Genomic DNA, 18,044 nt, shown 5'->3' on the forward strand with positions numbered 1-18,044 from the left:
ACCCGTTGAATATGTAATTGAAAAATACGACAATGCTCGATGGAGATGACACATATGTCACGTTTTGTATGATCTTTTTTTATTTATAACCGAAATGTATGTCTGATTCTACCCACGGATAATCAGAGATTACTTGGTGATGTTTCGTTCGATATTGTGTGTGGCGTCATAATTAGACTCGAAACCCGCACCGATCTCCTCGATATAAATGGGATGTAAGTAGAATCGATATTTTCAATTACTATTTAAAAATTTAATTCGAAATAGATTATATCACTTTGAGGTTTGATTTAAAAAAATAATTTGAAATGAAAAGCATCCTCAATCTATTTTCGAATTCATCATTTGTTACTATTTATATAAATTTAAAAAGTGGTATTGCTGGATTTGAATTTCACGTAATTCTTTGATCGTTAAAATTAAACTAATAAATGACAAAAGTTTTGATGTTTTAAAAATTATTTATTTATTCTTTATGAACAAAATAATATAAATTTTTTTTTTAAAATATCTTATTTTATTTTTCAAAATTATTGGAGTACTTGTTTAACAAGTTGTAGGAATGAATTCCCTCCCACATCCGGTCCAATCTAATTAAGCTGCCAACTTGATCGGGTTATTTTACCCGTGATTTTCGTACGACCAATTCGGCCCGCTAGGCATCCAAGTCGGTTTGTTGAGTCGAAAGGAGAACGATTCCGCTGGTGATTTTCGGGAGTTTTAAAATTTGAAGGCACGAAGAAATGTATTATCGGCATGCGGTGGCTAAATTATGTGGTAGGATCCGGTCTTCTCATTCATTACCGGCAAAACCCTTTAATTATCTGCAAAATACAGGTAACTTCTTACCAAGAAAATAGATTTATGGCTGTATTAGCAAAACTCGAATTCAGCTAGCAAAATTATTCTGGATTTTTGTAAATAAATTAGTTGGGAGTTAAGTGGCATGTAGTACATATGAATATGACTGGAGCCATTTATTATTCATTCGGTAAAAATACATATCACTGTTATCTATTCGTTCTTCTTTGACTGCCTATGTATGACACACACATTATATTGGATTGAATGGTTGCTTTGTTATCCAATACGGCAATGTATGACACCAATATCCACCCTGCACGGCTTTAATCTAATCCTGACATATACACCATAGTTTCCATCATACTATCCGCTAACTTGGCATTACTTTTAGCATTCCTCTATTTGGTAAAGAAGTTTCTGGACAATACCAGCATCATTCTCTGTCAGACTGTGAGTTATTTGCTGTTTGATGCTATTTCTTTTTTAACTTTAAATGAGTATTTGAAGTCTGGAGCACCAAAGCAATTTTGATAAGCTACTTTCCTTTTTCAGAAAATAAAATTGATGTTGAACTAAACTAATAACAAATGCTCCTAGCTTTTTCGTTTATGACTAGACTGCCATGTTTAATTTAGTCATCAGGAATTATATATTGTTCATTGTGCCTTTCATCTCATGTTGGTATTCATCAGCAACTTTTGTTGTCATTTTCAGGAGAGCTGAAAACTTCTTTGGAACATGGTTTTGGCTATTGTCATTGGAGGCACCACACGGAAGCACTTCGATGGGTTTTTTTGCCTGGGTCAGCTGGTATGCATGATGTCTTGGGTTACCATCTCAAAAATATATATGTTTTGATTACATCTCAATGTAGTAACAATTGATAAGATCTGGGAAGTATCCACGTCAGGCTATAGGGCCCCACACATACAACTCATTCACGATGGTCCTCTCTGGCTATCATTTACTCATTTGTCTGTATTCAGTGTATGCTGCGGTAAATACATCTTATAATGTCAACATAAACCATTTTATCAGTACTGATTGAGGATAGCCTCTTCCTATGTTTTCGCTTCCCCGATGTCGATTCTCAACGTGAACAATAGTGTTAGTGGTTCAATGACCTATCAAACCTAGAAAACGACGGAGCCAGAAAATTTCATTAGGGGGGTGAAATTTCATTATTGTTATTTCTCAAAACACTATTAAAATAAATATTAATAGTAAAAGAATTTTTATTGAACAATTTTGTGTTTGGAAACCTGTATTTAAGAATTAGTAGGACTATGAATGGTATTGACTAAATTTAAGGGGGGCAAGAGTGCTAAAATTATTTTAGAAAAATTAATGTTTCTTAATGAAATAGGAGTAAGAGGAAGAGGATGGGAGGAATTGAGGGGAGGCGGTCATACTCATCCCCTTTTTGGCTCCGTCTCTGCTAGAAATAGAAAATCAAGGTATGAAAGATCACTGCCAAACAGGCAAGGTAATAAAGCATACAAATATTATAATGGCTCATAACTCGAGCTCTTCACAAGGATTCAAGGTGTGTCAGGAGATTATGTGGCTTATCTGGTTGGTGTCCATTGAGCTTGATTGAATGGAACTGTTTCTCTCTAAGGCAATAATAAGTAATGAGCATATATGTATTCGTATGATTACAACACTTGAGTCGGTTAGGTGTTTCATCACAGCTTAAGTCTTTCGTATTTATATTGCTCTTTTACACTTATATTTCTTTCTTCTAAAGAATTGATTATATTCAGGTACAGATGTTATATTTTTAATCAGTAAAATGCTTTCATGTGGATGTTGTTAATCGTTCCTTGTATGTTACCACAGTTTAGTCCCTGGCCTACGGCTAACATTTTGGCTTGTAGTGCCATGAAACTCAAATATCTCCACATTGGTATGATATTGTCCACTTTGAGCATCAACTGAAACGTCTACTACTAAAATACTGCTATTTTTTTTTGTAAGCTATTTTTGAAAATTACTAAAACACACACTTTTAAAAAGAATCATTCAACTACTGAATAAAATACTGCAGTTAAATAAAAATCTAAATATCAACAAATCCCTAGACTACTGTTTTAAAAGAACTTCAATGCAATATTCGAAATCTTGTCAAATCCTCCACATGAAAACGATGCGAAACGTAAAACATAATGTATCAACCATGAGTCACAAACATAAAGTGCGGAAATTTGCAAGGTTTTCGGGTCAACGTGCACGCACCCAGCTCCGCCTACTCAGTCTTCAGCGCCTCCAGTCTCCACATCATCATGCTCACCTGCATCATTCACACCTAGTGAGTCTAAAGACTCAACACACCTGAATCGTTATAACAAGTACATATACATAACATGCAACAGTGAAAAGTACTGTAATTAACATACATTTCATAATCTTAAAAGCATGAACTTAAACATAGCATGTCAAAGCATAACGTGTCCATCACATAACTCATCATATCAACATATACGTGTCTATTTTCTTTATTTGAATTCAGATCATTAGTTGTGACTTTCGTATCAGCTTTAGTCGATGGATCCATCTACGTATAACCGCGGTACCCGATGGCGGTGACATAAGCGACAGTATTACACATCCACTGAGTCTTTGCCTTACATGTTCATGTTCGTGTTCGTATTAGTCACAACTAACTTCCATCCTTCAAAACATATTATCATGTTCACCACTTATAAAAATCATGCATATACGTAAATTTCCTTAAAATCAAGCATGCAACGTATTTTTCGTATTTCCATAAAAAGTAATGTTCGTGATACATGTACATTTAAAACACGCCAATTTGTGATCAGGGCGCTGCCAGGACTGCTACCTCGACCCGGGTTCAAAATGATCATTTTGCTCCTGGAAACCCTAATTGACTATTTTACCCCTGGATCTCAAAATTTCGACCCAAAGCCAACCAAACTACTTAAAACACCTCAAAACATATTTATAATCATTTCCTAGACGTAACTTCAAGTCCATTCCATAACTTTTACAATTCGTTTTAAAACTTGGATCGGGGTCTCGGTTTTAACCCGAATCAACCCGAAACTCAACCAAACTTTTTCCAACTTAAACCACAACTTAATCACACCCTACCAGCCCCTAACCAACCATATTCCGGCTATTTTGACCTCCTAATCTCGGCTGCAACCTGCTGGAAAAATTCTGTACGTATAACCCTAACCCTAGTTGCACCGCCGAGCCAAATCTTCGACTCTACGCCTAACCAACATGGACCAGCCCCGAACCAACACTTATTAGGACCAAGACCAGGCCGTGGAACCCCTCCTGGACCAGCCCTACTCACGCCTACTGCCCGTGCACCCAACCATAGGTGAATCACCCGAAAACAGTCCCAAACCCTACCCTACTCGACTCTTGCGCCTCGATCTACTCCTAGGCCGTGACCAGCCGTGGTTGAGCCATCCTGTACCAAGACTCAGACCCCTTAGGGTCTGCACCGTGGCTTGGTTCGACTCCCCTACAGCCGGTCCCCTTCCCAAAGCCCGATCTAGTCCATACCGAGCCAACATCCAAGAAATCCGATCTGTCCTCTACCATGACACGTTCCAAACCCAAATCCAGCACCTAGACGCCTTCGGTCTCAACATGTACAGCCCTTAAAAAAACGTAAATCAGCCGCCCCTTACACAGGCACAACAAGGACGTGAGTTTCATGCAAAGAAAATGCATACTTCATGTCAAAAATCGTATAAAAATTACAGAACATGATTCATCTAAGATTTCTCATGTAAAAACATACAAACCAACATATATTGATGTGAATGATGAGAAAAACGGGATATAGGCGTGCTTTTGCGTATATACACTCGAAACCTTTGAGATATAAGCGTAGAAATTTCATCGGAGAGACGAGGAAGGAGTTCTTTGCAAAGCTTGAGAGGATTTCGAAGGTTGCTGCTGTATTTTTTTTTCGAAAATGGCTGCTGAATGGGAGAAGGGGGCGGCCGAGTTGTTTAGGAATAAGTTTAGGGTTTGAGTGTAGGGCTTAATTATAATATTTAGTGCTAATGAGCTCTTAATTAAAAATAATGAGGTTAAGTAGAGTTTTGGGCCATTATGCATAAAATAACCCCATTAAACCCAAAAACACTCCCGAAAAATATTTCGTTTAGGTACGTTTTTGAAAATATTGCTTGTATCCTCAGAAAGTCTCCCGACTCGCTAAATTTTGCATACCGGTTTAAAATATGACCCGGCGAGCAAAAATACCCAACCAAGGCTCATTTTCGAAAATCACCTTTAATTACACCATATATTAAATAATTAAAAATAATTATCTAAAAAAAATATTTTTCCTCATTATCTCCGGTCTCCGTTCCTCGTTCGAGCGCGTAATACTACTAAAAGCCTTAATGCATGAAACCTTAATAAACAATGAAATAAAACACATATTCATGCGATAACCATGCATTTAATGCATTAAAATAATTAAACACATATTTTAGTAAAATAATAGATTGCATGCAGTCATGTTACGTAGCTCGAATTTTCTAGACCTTACATCAACCCTCATGGTTTTTTTTTGGACTTTACCCAAAGACATCATAACAATGGAGATATCATTTTATTTTATTAACCTATGATCTTCTTCTCGATCTTTCAATGTAGGACTTTGGTTGCATTCCCAACAATTACTTTTTTTTTGTGAAACCGAGTCTCAAAAATGACAACTGTTCAATATTTTCTCTTTAGTATTAATGTTGGGGATGAATTCCATGCCTTCAAGGGCGGATGATATTTCTATTGAATCAACTTCCAAAAAGGGTACAAGTTTGGCTGATGTTTCTGGCTTGAGTAAAGTTGAAGATGGCTCTGTGATATCGAACGAGCATACATCCAAATGGAGAGTTTTTACTGATAGTGGTAGAGATTTTTTTATGCAGGTGAACGTTCTTGATCACATTTCTTTGGGCTTTCCAAAATAAGCTATTATTATCTTTGAGTTTCTCTTCATAATTTAGCAAGTCATCTGATTGTCATTTAATATCATCTAGGGAAAGTTTGAACAAGCTGAGAAATTTTTTGTATCAGCATTACAAGAAGCTATTGAAGGTTTTGGAGAAAGTGATCCACATGTTGCCTCTGCTTGTAACAATCTGGTGGGTCCTCTTTAAAACACAGTAAAGATAATTATTATTGTGCCTAATATGGTTGTATCACGATGAACTTGTGCTCTAGAGTTTTTTTAATTGAAATTTGTTATGTCTCATTTCTTCTATGAGCCTCTGCCGGTTTCTTAACACAAAATAAACTATACACGATGATGGATGAATCCCCATCTGGAGTAACACAAATGGTAAATGAGAAATTGGTTTCTAATCAGGGCATGAGCTAGATTCATTTTCTACTTTCATTCTGGTTTTTATTTTGGGTCAGAGCATCAGGCATATCTCCTTGGAACACCATAAACCTCTTATTAAGGAACGCCCATTGTGGAAACTTCTTCCTGTTTGAGATACTTGTCGTACCTAAAATTCCTGCCAACAAGATATTCTTTTGAAGTCGATGAAACAGTAATGTTATATGCAGGCAGAGCTCTATAGGATCAAAAAGGACTTCGACAAAGCAGAACCATTGTACATGAAGGCCATACATATACTGGAAGAATCTTTTGGACCCGATGACGTAAGGTAGGCATGTATAATTTGAACCTTTTCAATTAACTTTTATGTACTTGTATCACAACTTTTTGAATGTTTTCTTTTGCTTCGTGTAAAATTTCTTCGAGTTGAGTCTCAGTGTAACAAATAAAATGACTTTATAAAAGCCACATTTTCTTCATGTTTGCTGTATTTGTACAAAAGCTGCATGTTTTAATGTATTTCAATGTATAAAAAACTGTACATCAACATGTGCTGCTTATGTTATAATCTTTTTCGTATGCAAGAAGGCTTGAAATTTTTGTTAAAGTGCCGTCAGAAGATGGGGGTTGGCTAGCCCTACCATCTTAATCATAAGCATGTGGCTAATGGCCTCAACGACATCGACGACTGTTTTAGACAATGAATGATCAGTTGTAGATATGGCACATCTTAGAAAATTTTGACATTGTTACTTTTTCTCACATCTTTTCTGGAATCTATAATGGAGCTTGATTGCTTAAAATCACCTTAATACATCTTATATAGCCTTTACCTATTGTATATTGTAGAGTTGGGGCTGCTTTTCATAATCTAGGCCAATTCTTCCTTGTGCAGAGAGAATTGGAAAAGGCTCGTGGTTGCTATGAGGTAAAAGTTCACACTATAGATGTCAATTTGTTGTAATAATTCTTTTTTTTTAACATTTTTTTAATTTTTTTTTGGCATTTTGAAAGTTGTAATTTGTGTTGGATGATGTGTAAAAGTACCATACTATTTTTTCATCAATTTCCGTGAAGCATTAACTGCTGATAATGTTTGATAGAGGTGTAATATTGCTCGTCTATACTGAGTTTTTGCATGTGATATGGCTGTATCATTCTTCACTCTCGCCATAATTTTCTTTGTTTCTAACGTTTTCTAATTTTTTTTTTTTACAATTTTGGCAGCATGCTTTGAAGGTACATATCAAGCAGTGCATCCAACCTTTTTCTTTCTCAGCTAAATATTATGTACTTTCGTTACCATTTTATTATTGATCAGAAAAAGCGACGTGTTCTGGGAGAAACAAACACAGACTATGCTGATACCATGTATCATCTTGGGACTGTAAGCTCACCTCTTTGTCTATTTTTACAGACATGGAATTTGAAAAACTAATCAATTATTCTTTGTTTTTTTTTTGTGGTTTTAACCCTTGAAATTCCTTTTGCTTTTTATCTGATGGAACACATTTGAAATATATGTTCATGACAATTGCACTTTATGGGCAAGGAGCTGCATGTTGGTATATTTGTCACTCTAGTCTTTATGTGTGTCCCTAAAAAAACATTAGAAGTGAGAATCAAGTCTGTCAAGTTTAACTCATTTTTTCGAAGGGGTTGAAGATATATGAAAGTTGTTGCAACCACTAATTCAACCAACTATTTATGGGAGAATATAGATAGGATTGGAACTCAATAACAATAGAAAAAATTCATTGAACAGGTAAGTTTTTTTACAAGATAATAATCACTATTTCCAATAGATATGGTCCTTAAGAGGAATAGTGCTCTTAGCAGAATACAATCCTCTCCCACCCTAGCAACATTCAATCAGAAAATATTCTCTACCAAAAAAACTAACTCCCCTGTTTTTTATCCCCTTCCCCCCACACATGCAAACTCTCCCTCTTCCCTTTCTAGATTCCCAGTAAAAACTTGAAATATAACTAATTCCCCTGTTTATTTATCCCCTCCTCACTACTCGTGCCTATAGCCTTCTCGTGCTTCGTGGTAGTGTTATGACTTGATGTGACCGGTTGTCATGGTAAGCCTATGGCCAAGGTGGTTGTGTTTCAATGGTTTTTTGTGCACGGAAAATTATGTCATATATCTTGTAAGGATTGAATTGAAATCCATTTCACCTTCAAGTAAATATGCCTCGATGTTTGTTGCCTTTACTTATTCTGCTGTCATTACTAAACTGGTTGCTACAAAATGATCCTATGGAATCGTCAGTGAAGGCATGAAGATGTATTATCAATTATGAGCCTTTTTCTAAAAAAATTATCAATGAACAGGTTTTGTATCTCGAAGGGAAAGTAAAGGATTCTGAAGACTTAATTTTGAATTCGATTAGAATCCTGGAGGTCTGCCAATATTCTTTCATGATGAGTGCCGATTTTCTATATGAAATAAAAAGTTTTTCTCCCGACTGTTTCCTGTTAACCTTGTAGGAAAGTGGGCAAGGGGAGACAATCATATGTATTAGGAGATTGCAATATCTTGCTCAGGTTGTAATTCCTTATCTAACTTTGAGACTGCCACAGTATGTGATAAAATAAGTCCCAACACACTCTCATACACTCCAATGTTATGCACACACACCCCACAAAAACCTGAATAAAATATTTTATGCCCTTAATAGTGAAAAAATTCCCCAAAAAGAATGTCACAGCAAAAACATTTTGACGACCTTCAAATCTCCCCTTATGGGCAGCCTCTTACCTATGTTTCTACTGTTATCCACACACATATTACGGATTCAAAAACATTGTACATATCTCATCTCATGAAGCTTGGTGTTGTTAGATAATGCATTTGCCAAATGAAAGTTTTTTGTTGTGTCTCCCTTATCTCAGATGGTTTGTGGTTGACCATTTCCATTGATTGGTACCCTCTGCTGTCCCACCTCCAAGGAGGAAAAGAAGAAGAAAAAATAAGTGCAATGAAATCGTAATATCCCCTCTTGTTCACAACTTCTAGTTTCCATGAATGGTTCAATTCATACCATGCTTTCAAAAACTTTGGTCAAAATGGATTTTTACTCGAACAGATCACTTGAGAGAAACTGTAGTTGGCTGGATATTTACTTTAAGAATTATGAACATGATCAGTACACCTAATCACATGAATATTGTCCTTTAGCCATCATATACGCTATCTGGGTGATATTTTTCTTGGAGCATGTTTTGGCTTGTATGTCTTCTGTTTTGAATTATTCTTATAAACTAATCATAGTGTCGTGATTTTTTCTGTGCCATTACTATAGATGTACGTCAAGTCCAATCAATTTGCTGAAGCTGAGATCTTATTGAGAAAGATTTTGCATATGTTGGAATTATCAAAGGTTTATCATCTTTGTTTTCTGTTTCTTGTCTGTTTTATGAGTCGTTTACTTTTATCAAGTGTCATTCATATTATTGTTAATGCATCTCTCTCAGGAAAGCTATTATATTCATCAGATATCGTTCCTCAGATATACCATGCATTGAAATAGTAACTGAGGCATGTATTGTTTCCTTTAATGTTGCCAGCTCCACCACTCTGATCTTATCAAGGCAAATGAACATGTTTTCATTAGTTGGTTATGAATTACCCTCCCATTGAACACTCTGCTATAGGCCCTAAAACATTGTAACTAATGTGAATTTGAGATCCTACTTAATTTGTTAATTACCCTTCAATCTTTCTGGATTTTCCATGGTTTCATTTGTAAGCGTAAATGAGATACTTATTTCATGTCAAAGGGGTGGAAATCGTTGGGCACTGTTGTCGCAGCTGAACGCCTTGCTTTAACCCTCCAATCATTGGGGCAGCTTAGTGAAGCTGAAGAGCTACTGGAGAGGTACTTTCATACTTAACTACCCCATGAATTCAAAACCACAGATGTTTCTGCTCGAGAATGACATGATGTTCTTCTGTAGCAGATGTCTTGAAGCTCAGACGCACTTACTTCCTGCAGAACATATTCAGGTTTAATATTTTTGCTGTTTTCAGACTCCTTATTGATTCTATGCCTCATCTTATTTTCCATCTCATGTGGATCTATTGTTTAAAATGCGTCAACTGAAACTACAATAACTTGCTCCCTTCTCTTGGTTTCTCTTTCACAAAATCTTTTCCTATCATTTGGGTCCCACTATAATCAGCTAATGTGATTAAATGATAGCAGCCAAGTTTCAAGCACTACTCAGATACTTACAATTTAAACTTTGATGCTCTCTTTTTCTGTGTGACGTTTTTCCCCTTATCGCGTCCCTTCGTTAAGGTGACACACTTAGTACCATATGTCTTGGTGAACAGAATGCGGCCAACATGCTGTACATTGCTAGAGTGAAAATGCTCATCTCCGACGATCTAATGAAGAGAAATAGTTCTCAAGCAATTACTGAGCTTGATAAGGCCAAAAAACTACTAAGGGGATCGATAAGGTTACTGCGGCTGAATATTTACTGACAATGTCGTATTGCCTGTGATAGTTTCAATTGAGCTTCCTGATTTTTTAAAAATTCTAAAATAACACCTGTCTATTTCTGATTTGATTAGAGATTGGAAATATTTATGGGCATGAAGTTAGTAGGCTAGTACTTTCTAAGTTGTGATACTTTTCCCCATGCGGATTACTCATCCGCTAGTATTATAAAACTTTATTTATTAATAATATCTAGTTTCTTATAAAAAAAAATGTTAATTTTCATTTCAAATGGTACACATTTCGGGAAAAAAGTTAAAAGTATTTTTCGTGTTTTCTTATATCAGCATTGATCAGGCCCTAGCAATTAAAATGTCGAGAGTTACTATATCAGTAATTTTAGGAGGTATTACCTACTCGGATAGTCGAAGATATTCTTAACCATTATCTGTTGGCTTTGTTTTTCCAATTGGAACATGCTCTTTCTGGTTTTTTATATTTAAATGAACAAAATTTGGCTTTGTTGAAGTAAATTGTGTTTTACATTTTTTAATGGCTATCTTCAACAGAATAGCTCGACAGATTCTTCTCCAATTTGTGAAAGAGAAAGGGAACAAAGAGCCCATTGTGGTGTACCCAAAAACCGGAAAAGATGGGCATCCCATGATGTTGATATTGGTTTGTTTTCTATGTTAATTTGCAATCTAGTGCACAACGGACCAACTATATAACATTCACCTATTATGTATTTCACTTGATTATGTAATTTGCATTTTCAAACTCGCTCATATTTTATCTGTGGATACCACTTTATGTGTTGCAAGATAGCTCATTTTGTGTAAATTTTCTGGTAGCTACAATCACTCAATGCTCTCGGTTCATTGGAGATAAGAAAACTGCAATTTCAGGATTCAAGGGTCAGTATGCATTAACCTGATAGAGATAATTGTATGGAATTTGTTCTGTCAAATTATGATTGATCTTGAAATGTTTTTAGGTGGATTTTCTTCTACTATCCTTGATTCTGTCTACAATATATGATAGAACTGGGATCATACCATTTGAAATTGCATGATTCAGAAATGTATCACAATAATTTTCAAAATCTGAGTAATTTATTCCCCGTGGACTGAAATATTTTTGCAACCCTTTTGTTTGCATCCATAAGTTGTTTTACATGATGAAATTATCGTGTTCCAAACATATTGTTGCTTGCTGATTATACATATCCATAATTTTGTATGCCTTTTAGCTGATGTGTTGTTGCATTTGGAAAATTCAGAGCAGCATTATTTTCCTCTGTTTCTTCTCCCTAATGAGTTCTATGATAAACATGACTTTTAGAGAAATTTGTGAGAAAATGCAGAGTGAAGTATATCTGTTTCAATCTTTACCTTTAGAGTGGCTTGCCAAGATTTTTTTCCTTTTTTTAACTTCATGACTTTTAGTGACAGTCTATGAAGCATCGATTTTATTTCTATCCCAGTAGCTTGTGTCGCATTCATCTTGTCTAATTTCACCATCTGTCATTGTGAGTCTACCTTTCTATACTAGAAGATAATCATTGTTTCCTTGATAAAACAGGAGTGCATTCCCTCTGAGGCTGATGCTTCACTTCTTCAATGCATGTCTATTTTGAAGGAGGTACATGCTAATTTAGTTCGAATTTTTTCTGTATTCTACATGGTTTGGTAGTATGTAATGTGACGTTCAATTGTTTTATTATTTTTGTTCTACACTGAACTTCTCGTATAGGCAATAGGCATATATTATTTGATGAGTTAGTGGATGTAAATGTGTATTATGTTATTTATGCGTAGTTATTTTTGTTCAAATGCTTCCTTTCTTAATTTCGTGCAGTTTGGCAATGAGAAGTCATTGTTGGACTCTTCTGAAGTAAAAGCCGAGTATCTCTCCTGTTTACAGTGTCTAAACGATTTAATCAGCAAAAGCAAGGCAAGTGAGATTGCAATGGGGAAAGAAATAGAAAATGAGATTCAGCGTGTTCAAGATGAAATCTGTAGAAGTTGATCGAGTACGAGAACCTTTTATGTCTAGTATGAATTACTTAGCTGTTTAGGAGTTATTTCTGAACTCAATATTTGTGTCAACGAAGTATTCTACCCAATGTTTGAGACATATTCTGATTTTTTTAATCTTTTAGCTCCAAAAAATGTCAGCATAAATCTTAGCTATGCCTAGCAATAAAACCAGTTCACAGTAAAGCAAGTATGAATTCGGATGATAGAAAATCTGCATCCATGAGCAGATTTTTAATGTAAGCCAAAAAATATTACCTTCATATGTTTGACAGCAATTTATTTACTGGCTTTTTACCGACAGAAGTTCGTTTTTTTGCCATGTGTTGCTATAGGTATATGTGCTCCCATGTATTGAAGTTATTTTCAGAAAAATTATGCTCTTGAACTTTTGTACGAAGAATTTAGTTGAAAAATCTTGACGACAAATCGAGAATCATACCTTACAGGCTTAGGATTTTATTAAAATTCCCTTTCAGCTTGTTCTTCAAACAGGAAATGGAACTTTCGCTTGTAGGTCTCCAAAATGCCGGGAGAACCACCACTTGTCAATGCCATTGCTGTAAGTGAAATGTCAAATATTAAATTCTCGTTTTCAGTTGATAACATCACTCAACCAAAACTATTCTTCTTGTGTCGGAAACTGACTAGTTGCGGAGAGTTTTGAATTTTGAAGAAGAGATTGAATTTTGTGTACACTCTGCGGGAGTACTACTGGAGATTCCAATACACGTTTATGTCTCCAGGTTCTTGCATATTGTATGCGAGTGTTACAATTTTTCCTTCGAATTTAATTGCACATGGAATTATTTTTTAAAAGAAATCTTAATAAATCAAAATCGAGAAGTTAATGAAATATTTTTCTTATATGCACTATTGTTAAATCACAAAACTGTCCTAAAGCTCTTTTAAATCACGGCTGTTCTAAAGATATATTTCTTTATTATTTATAAATTTAAACAAGGTCGGTTCAATCATGATTCTGGGCAACCCTTCCAACATTCAAAAACAATTAAAAAAACATTACTTATTGAGTGATTATGTGGAAATTAAACCAGCTATAGAGCATAAATCCATTGAATATACATTCAAAACAAAGTGAACAACAAACAGAGAAAGAAGCAATAATAGTAGAGCGTAACCCTCTATTGAAAGTTGCTTCCAAGGGAGCTGAGTATATTCTATTTTATGATAAAACTTTTAAGATTTATGAGTTCCTTGTAAATTTTTGTGACCCCTGAAATGAATTAATGCGTAACTTATTTGACTAGAGTCTTAAATTAGGCTCAAGATAGAACAAATAATCATACTAAACATGTCGTGTACCGTTCTAGAATAATCAATTGTTATAAGTAAAACTTAGAACGATACATACAACAGTCGCCACACATCGGCAAAAGTCCAGTTGCTTTTCCTGGCGACAAATATAACTGAACTAGAGGTCCAAAAAATGATGCAAAAAAGCAGCGTTTCAGTCTTGCTTCAATGCCTTTCGGATTAGAGTTCTGACTAACGCTATCAAAAGGTAAGCCAAGAGAGTTATAACTATGCCCAACACCAAAATTAGACGGTCATAAGTAGCGTCTTGGACCGTATACACTCTGATACCAATTGTATCCAAATTACTTTCAGTCCAAACTGGATCCCCTCCATGCTCATGATATCTGAAGAGTTGTAGGGTAGCAATGTCCAGCCACCTGATTCGTATTTCAATCGGGTTGAATATGCAGGGACATACCTGGGATGACCACGAAGCTTTAGAACATGGAACTTCAAAAAACTTTAACATTCTAGCAACGGGTGATAAGAGTTCTCGAATATGCTTCCAAGCAAAGTTAGGCCTATGTACAATCATATGCTTTCGTATAAAAGCTTAAATTATCACAGATGCCTAACATCTAATATTTATTCTCTAGGATATTTCCCCCCTCTAGCGTTCAAGCTATCACATAGAACTCATAAAAACTTGAGCTGATATAAAAGCAGAGACATGAAGTAAAATATATATTGTTCTAACATGAAAATCCAAATTTCTTGGTCCGAAAAAGCAAATTATGTGACTATAGCCACCATCCTTATGCAGTAATGCACATCTTAAATTTGAAAAAATTTCGACTAATATAATCGGATCTTAATCTACAGAACATTGAACGGCAAATGATGAGACAGAGAAAATGTGTGCATATAATAATAATAAATCTATCAAGACGTCATAAATCAAATTTGCCATAGCAATGTGCCAACCTGTCACAAAAGTGCCATCAGCAACCAAATTGATGCAAAATACCTATCTAAAAGTAAATTCACAAAACTTAGAACAAAAAAATCATAGAAAGTGCTGCAAAAGTGGATCAAGAAAGAGAAGCAACTCCAAGATAACAAAAACCAAATTATGTCCTCGCATCACTTCCTGCTTCGCACAATTGAGTACAGGATTATCAATCTTGAAAATTAATTTGAGTTTGACACTACACATATCATGTAATCGATTAATATAAAAGGCCGGAAGGAAAATACCGTTTCAACCATTGCCATATCAAGGCCCTTAATGGCATCTGAGTGCTGATCAGATTCCAGAAGAAATCTTCTGCTACCAAGGTGGCCCCAGGCTTCACCAGTGAGAACCACAAACACAAGCTTAAGCAGGTAAACTTATTAAAATAAATCTTTCCACAAGATTTAAAAAATGAACACAAATATCTCATTTCAACTATAAAAATAAGAATAGAAACAAAAGCTTCACAGATAATGTCCAGAGATATTCTGATTGTCACGACTGGAAACAATTACAGATCCCTGCAGGTGTTGACAACAAGATCATATTCACAAAAATTGAAATATGCTGGATTTCCAAAGAGAGTATGATGCAGGAATATACATGCACAAAAGATGCAGCAAGAACTTGATATATACATGCAATTCCAGAAATGTATTTAGTCTCCATTAGATGTCTCTAAGCCCTAAGGTACATCATTAAAACCTGGATAGTATTGTATATAAGAAAGTCAGTGGAATAACTGAAAAAGGAAGATAATCCACATCGGGAAGATAAGGAGAAAAAACAGGCTCATAAGAAAAAAAACTCAATGGCGTAGATGACTACAAAAACATCAATTTCCTTGAATGCTATCTAAGTATTTATTTCTTTTAATTAATGAATAAGGTTAGCCCAAATGTGTTTCAAGAAACTGCAACTAGCAAAAGTGTACAGCTTTAAAATGCTAATCATTTTTCACCACACACCGATGCATTCCACTCAAAGTTGTTGCTTTTATATGGAGCAAATTCAGCTTGTGGAAACTTTGCATCTGGGGAATTTCCTGCAATGACCACTAACTGTTAGCTAATGAACTCTTCTTCTCTCAATATTCAACAAACAAAATTAACTATATAACTCACCCTTTAAACCATTTTGGACCTGAGTGCTTGCTTCAACTAAAACCCCAGCCACATTCCTTGAAAAAATTGGATCTTTTGATACTCTAAGATACACACAAATAATAAAATAGAATATTCCTCAATTGATTGGAGTTAACAGCATAAACCCCAGTAGTTACAGAACAAAATTAATTAAAAAAACAAGTTCAAAAGATAAATGTTTAAAGAAATCAATAATTTGAACATACCATATTGAATAAGCATAGAGGATAATAAATGTGATGAAAACTACAAGCTGACATTATATGGACCCACATATATTATGACGCCTAGTTTCTTTTTTGTCATTTTCAAAAATTAAATACATCCAAGCGCTCAGTCATTTACCATAGGAATAACTATAATTCAAATTTTGTTCTAAACTATTTCTTCAATGTTTGCTGCTATTAGTGTCAGCTCAAATAGTTCATACTCAATTTTGGTGAATATTAATCATGGTTCTGACTCTTCTGAGAGGGATGAACTGGTGCCAACTTCTTGAAATGCATTATTTTTGGGCCACCATGAGAAAACTGGTACAGTAGGAGTACGACACGAAGAAAGGGAAGAAGCAAATAAAGGCTTAAATACAATCAAAGACCCGACTGGACACATATTGCTGAATAACTGAAATGGAATTTGAATGCATTGATGGGACATAAAGCATCAGAAAAACCTAATAAAATTGTCAAAATAGTAAAACGTGCAAGGAAGAAAACTCGATGAGGAATGAAACTGTTAATTTTTGGCAGCTATATTAGAAACCAAAAACTGCATGCCTTGAAAGTAAGCTTTCAAATTCATCCGCAGAAACCAATATTGCAGTTGATCTGACCAACACATCTGCATTCTTGAATTGTGCAATTGGAGTAACAATTTTCCCTCGACCAGGATCTAAAATCCAAATTAATAATTAGCTGATTATACTCATCGTCCGACTAACTGAACCAATTTCCCCAGAAATGTTGAGCAGTCGTACACATGGATATCCGTCAATTTGTGTGTACATAAATTTGTGTGTACATAGACTTTTGAAGATCAGGAACTGACTCAAAAGAATTTGTCTTCCCTGAAGCTGTTCAAAGTCAATAAAGCTCAAACCCAGATCAAACTAATATTAAATCAAAACAAATTGCAAACGCGATAAAACCGAGAAGGGGATTTCAAATAACAGAGCATTTACATTATCAGAAAACAACTCAAATGAATTTGATTTCTCTGAAGCTGTCCACTTGAATGAGGTTGGCTATGCCAAAATTGTCCAAAATCAATATAGCTCAGATGTAGAAGCTGCTCTAAGCATTTTACTTGAACTAAATTATAATGGTTTTACAAATGGAGTGATATTGAAATTTTCTTATTTGAAAACAGATTAATCTTCCACACACAGCTGCTGATAAAAATAATAATAATAACAGCTCCTTAGTTTTATTCTATAATTTCCCAATCGAAGCTCAACCATTCAATCTGCACACAATTCCCGTCAAAACGTACAATGAGCCAACGGATGACCAAAACCCTTAATAAAAATCAAATTTTGATAACGGCCCTCTCATTTAGGAATTAAAGTCGAGTTAAAACAAAAAAAAAAAAAAAAGAAAAAAAATTAACCTGATAAAGAGTGGTGGAAATGAGCGACGAAGAAGATCGAGGAACGGGAGGAACAACGGGAGCTTCGAGTCCATGGCGTAGTGTTCAGTCAACGGTAAGAAAATTGCCTGGGAGATTTAAACTTGAAATCCCTAGGCCATGGAATCCAAACTGAAGATTCACAAGTATCGAATTGATCATTTGTGCTACTTCTCAGACTACAAAACTATTCGGTTGAGTTTAATCGCAATCGGCCCTTCACTGAAGCTCTAACCTGTTGGTTGTGTGACCCGGGATGATAAAAGTTTATAGTAAAGATATTTAGTAAGGTCCAATTTCAAACCCCCGTGGTTGGTTCTTCTCTCCGTTCTTTCCAAACCTTCAAGTTCCGTCT

General features: G+C 35.3%; 2 protein-coding genes across 5 annotated transcripts; one reads left to right on the forward strand and one right to left on the reverse strand.

Moving 5' to 3' along the window:
- Window positions 1-579: 579 nt before the first annotated feature.
- LOC140963403 (uncharacterized) lies at window positions 580-12,925 on the forward strand. Of its 3 annotated transcripts, none has more exons than XM_073422712.1 (17): window positions 582-837; window positions 1,519-1,614; window positions 5,542-5,732; window positions 5,844-5,948; window positions 6,379-6,479; window positions 7,001-7,079; window positions 7,473-7,538; window positions 8,491-8,559; window positions 8,647-8,703; window positions 9,462-9,539; window positions 9,940-10,037; window positions 10,117-10,165; window positions 10,496-10,623; window positions 11,174-11,282; window positions 11,459-11,521; window positions 12,189-12,248; window positions 12,465-12,925. In XM_073422712.1, the coding sequence occupies exons 1-17, from the start codon at window positions 744-746 to the stop codon at window positions 12,633-12,635; spliced, it is 1,614 nt and encodes a 537-aa protein (XP_073278813.1). In that variant the 5' UTR covers window positions 582-743; the 3' UTR covers window positions 12,636-12,925. The 3 variants fall into 3 exon arrangements, with proteins under 3 accessions (XP_073278815.1, XP_073278813.1, XP_073278814.1); XM_073422713.1 differs by having other exon boundaries at window positions 602-837; window positions 10,120-10,165; XM_073422714.1 differs by lacking the exons at window positions 8,491-8,559; window positions 8,647-8,703 and having other exon boundaries at window positions 580-837.
- A 989-nt stretch (window positions 12,926-13,914) lies between these two features.
- LOC140963587 (nicastrin-like) lies at window positions 13,915-18,044 on the reverse strand. Of its 2 annotated transcripts, XM_073422966.1 has the most exons (7): window positions 17,672-18,044; window positions 17,000-17,527; window positions 16,840-16,954; window positions 16,043-16,125; window positions 15,887-15,963; window positions 15,161-15,439; window positions 13,915-14,381 (listed from the first exon to the last, which is right to left on the reverse strand). In XM_073422966.1, the coding sequence occupies exons 2-6, from the start codon at window positions 17,067-17,069 to the stop codon at window positions 15,383-15,385; spliced, it is 402 nt and encodes a 133-aa protein (XP_073279067.1). In that variant the 5' UTR covers window positions 17,070-17,527; window positions 17,672-18,044; the 3' UTR covers window positions 13,915-14,381; window positions 15,161-15,382. The 2 variants fall into 2 exon arrangements, with proteins under 2 accessions (XP_073279067.1, XP_073279068.1); XM_073422967.1 differs by lacking the exons at window positions 13,915-14,381; window positions 15,161-15,439 and adding an exon at window positions 15,446-15,623 and having other exon boundaries at window positions 17,000-17,135; window positions 17,672-18,040.

The sequence above is a fragment of the Primulina huaijiensis genome, chromosome 17 (genome assembly GCF_012295235.1).
Source record: "Primulina huaijiensis isolate GDHJ02 chromosome 17, ASM1229523v2, whole genome shotgun sequence".
NCBI classification, from domain to species: Eukaryota; Viridiplantae; Streptophyta; class Magnoliopsida; order Lamiales; family Gesneriaceae; genus Primulina; species Primulina huaijiensis.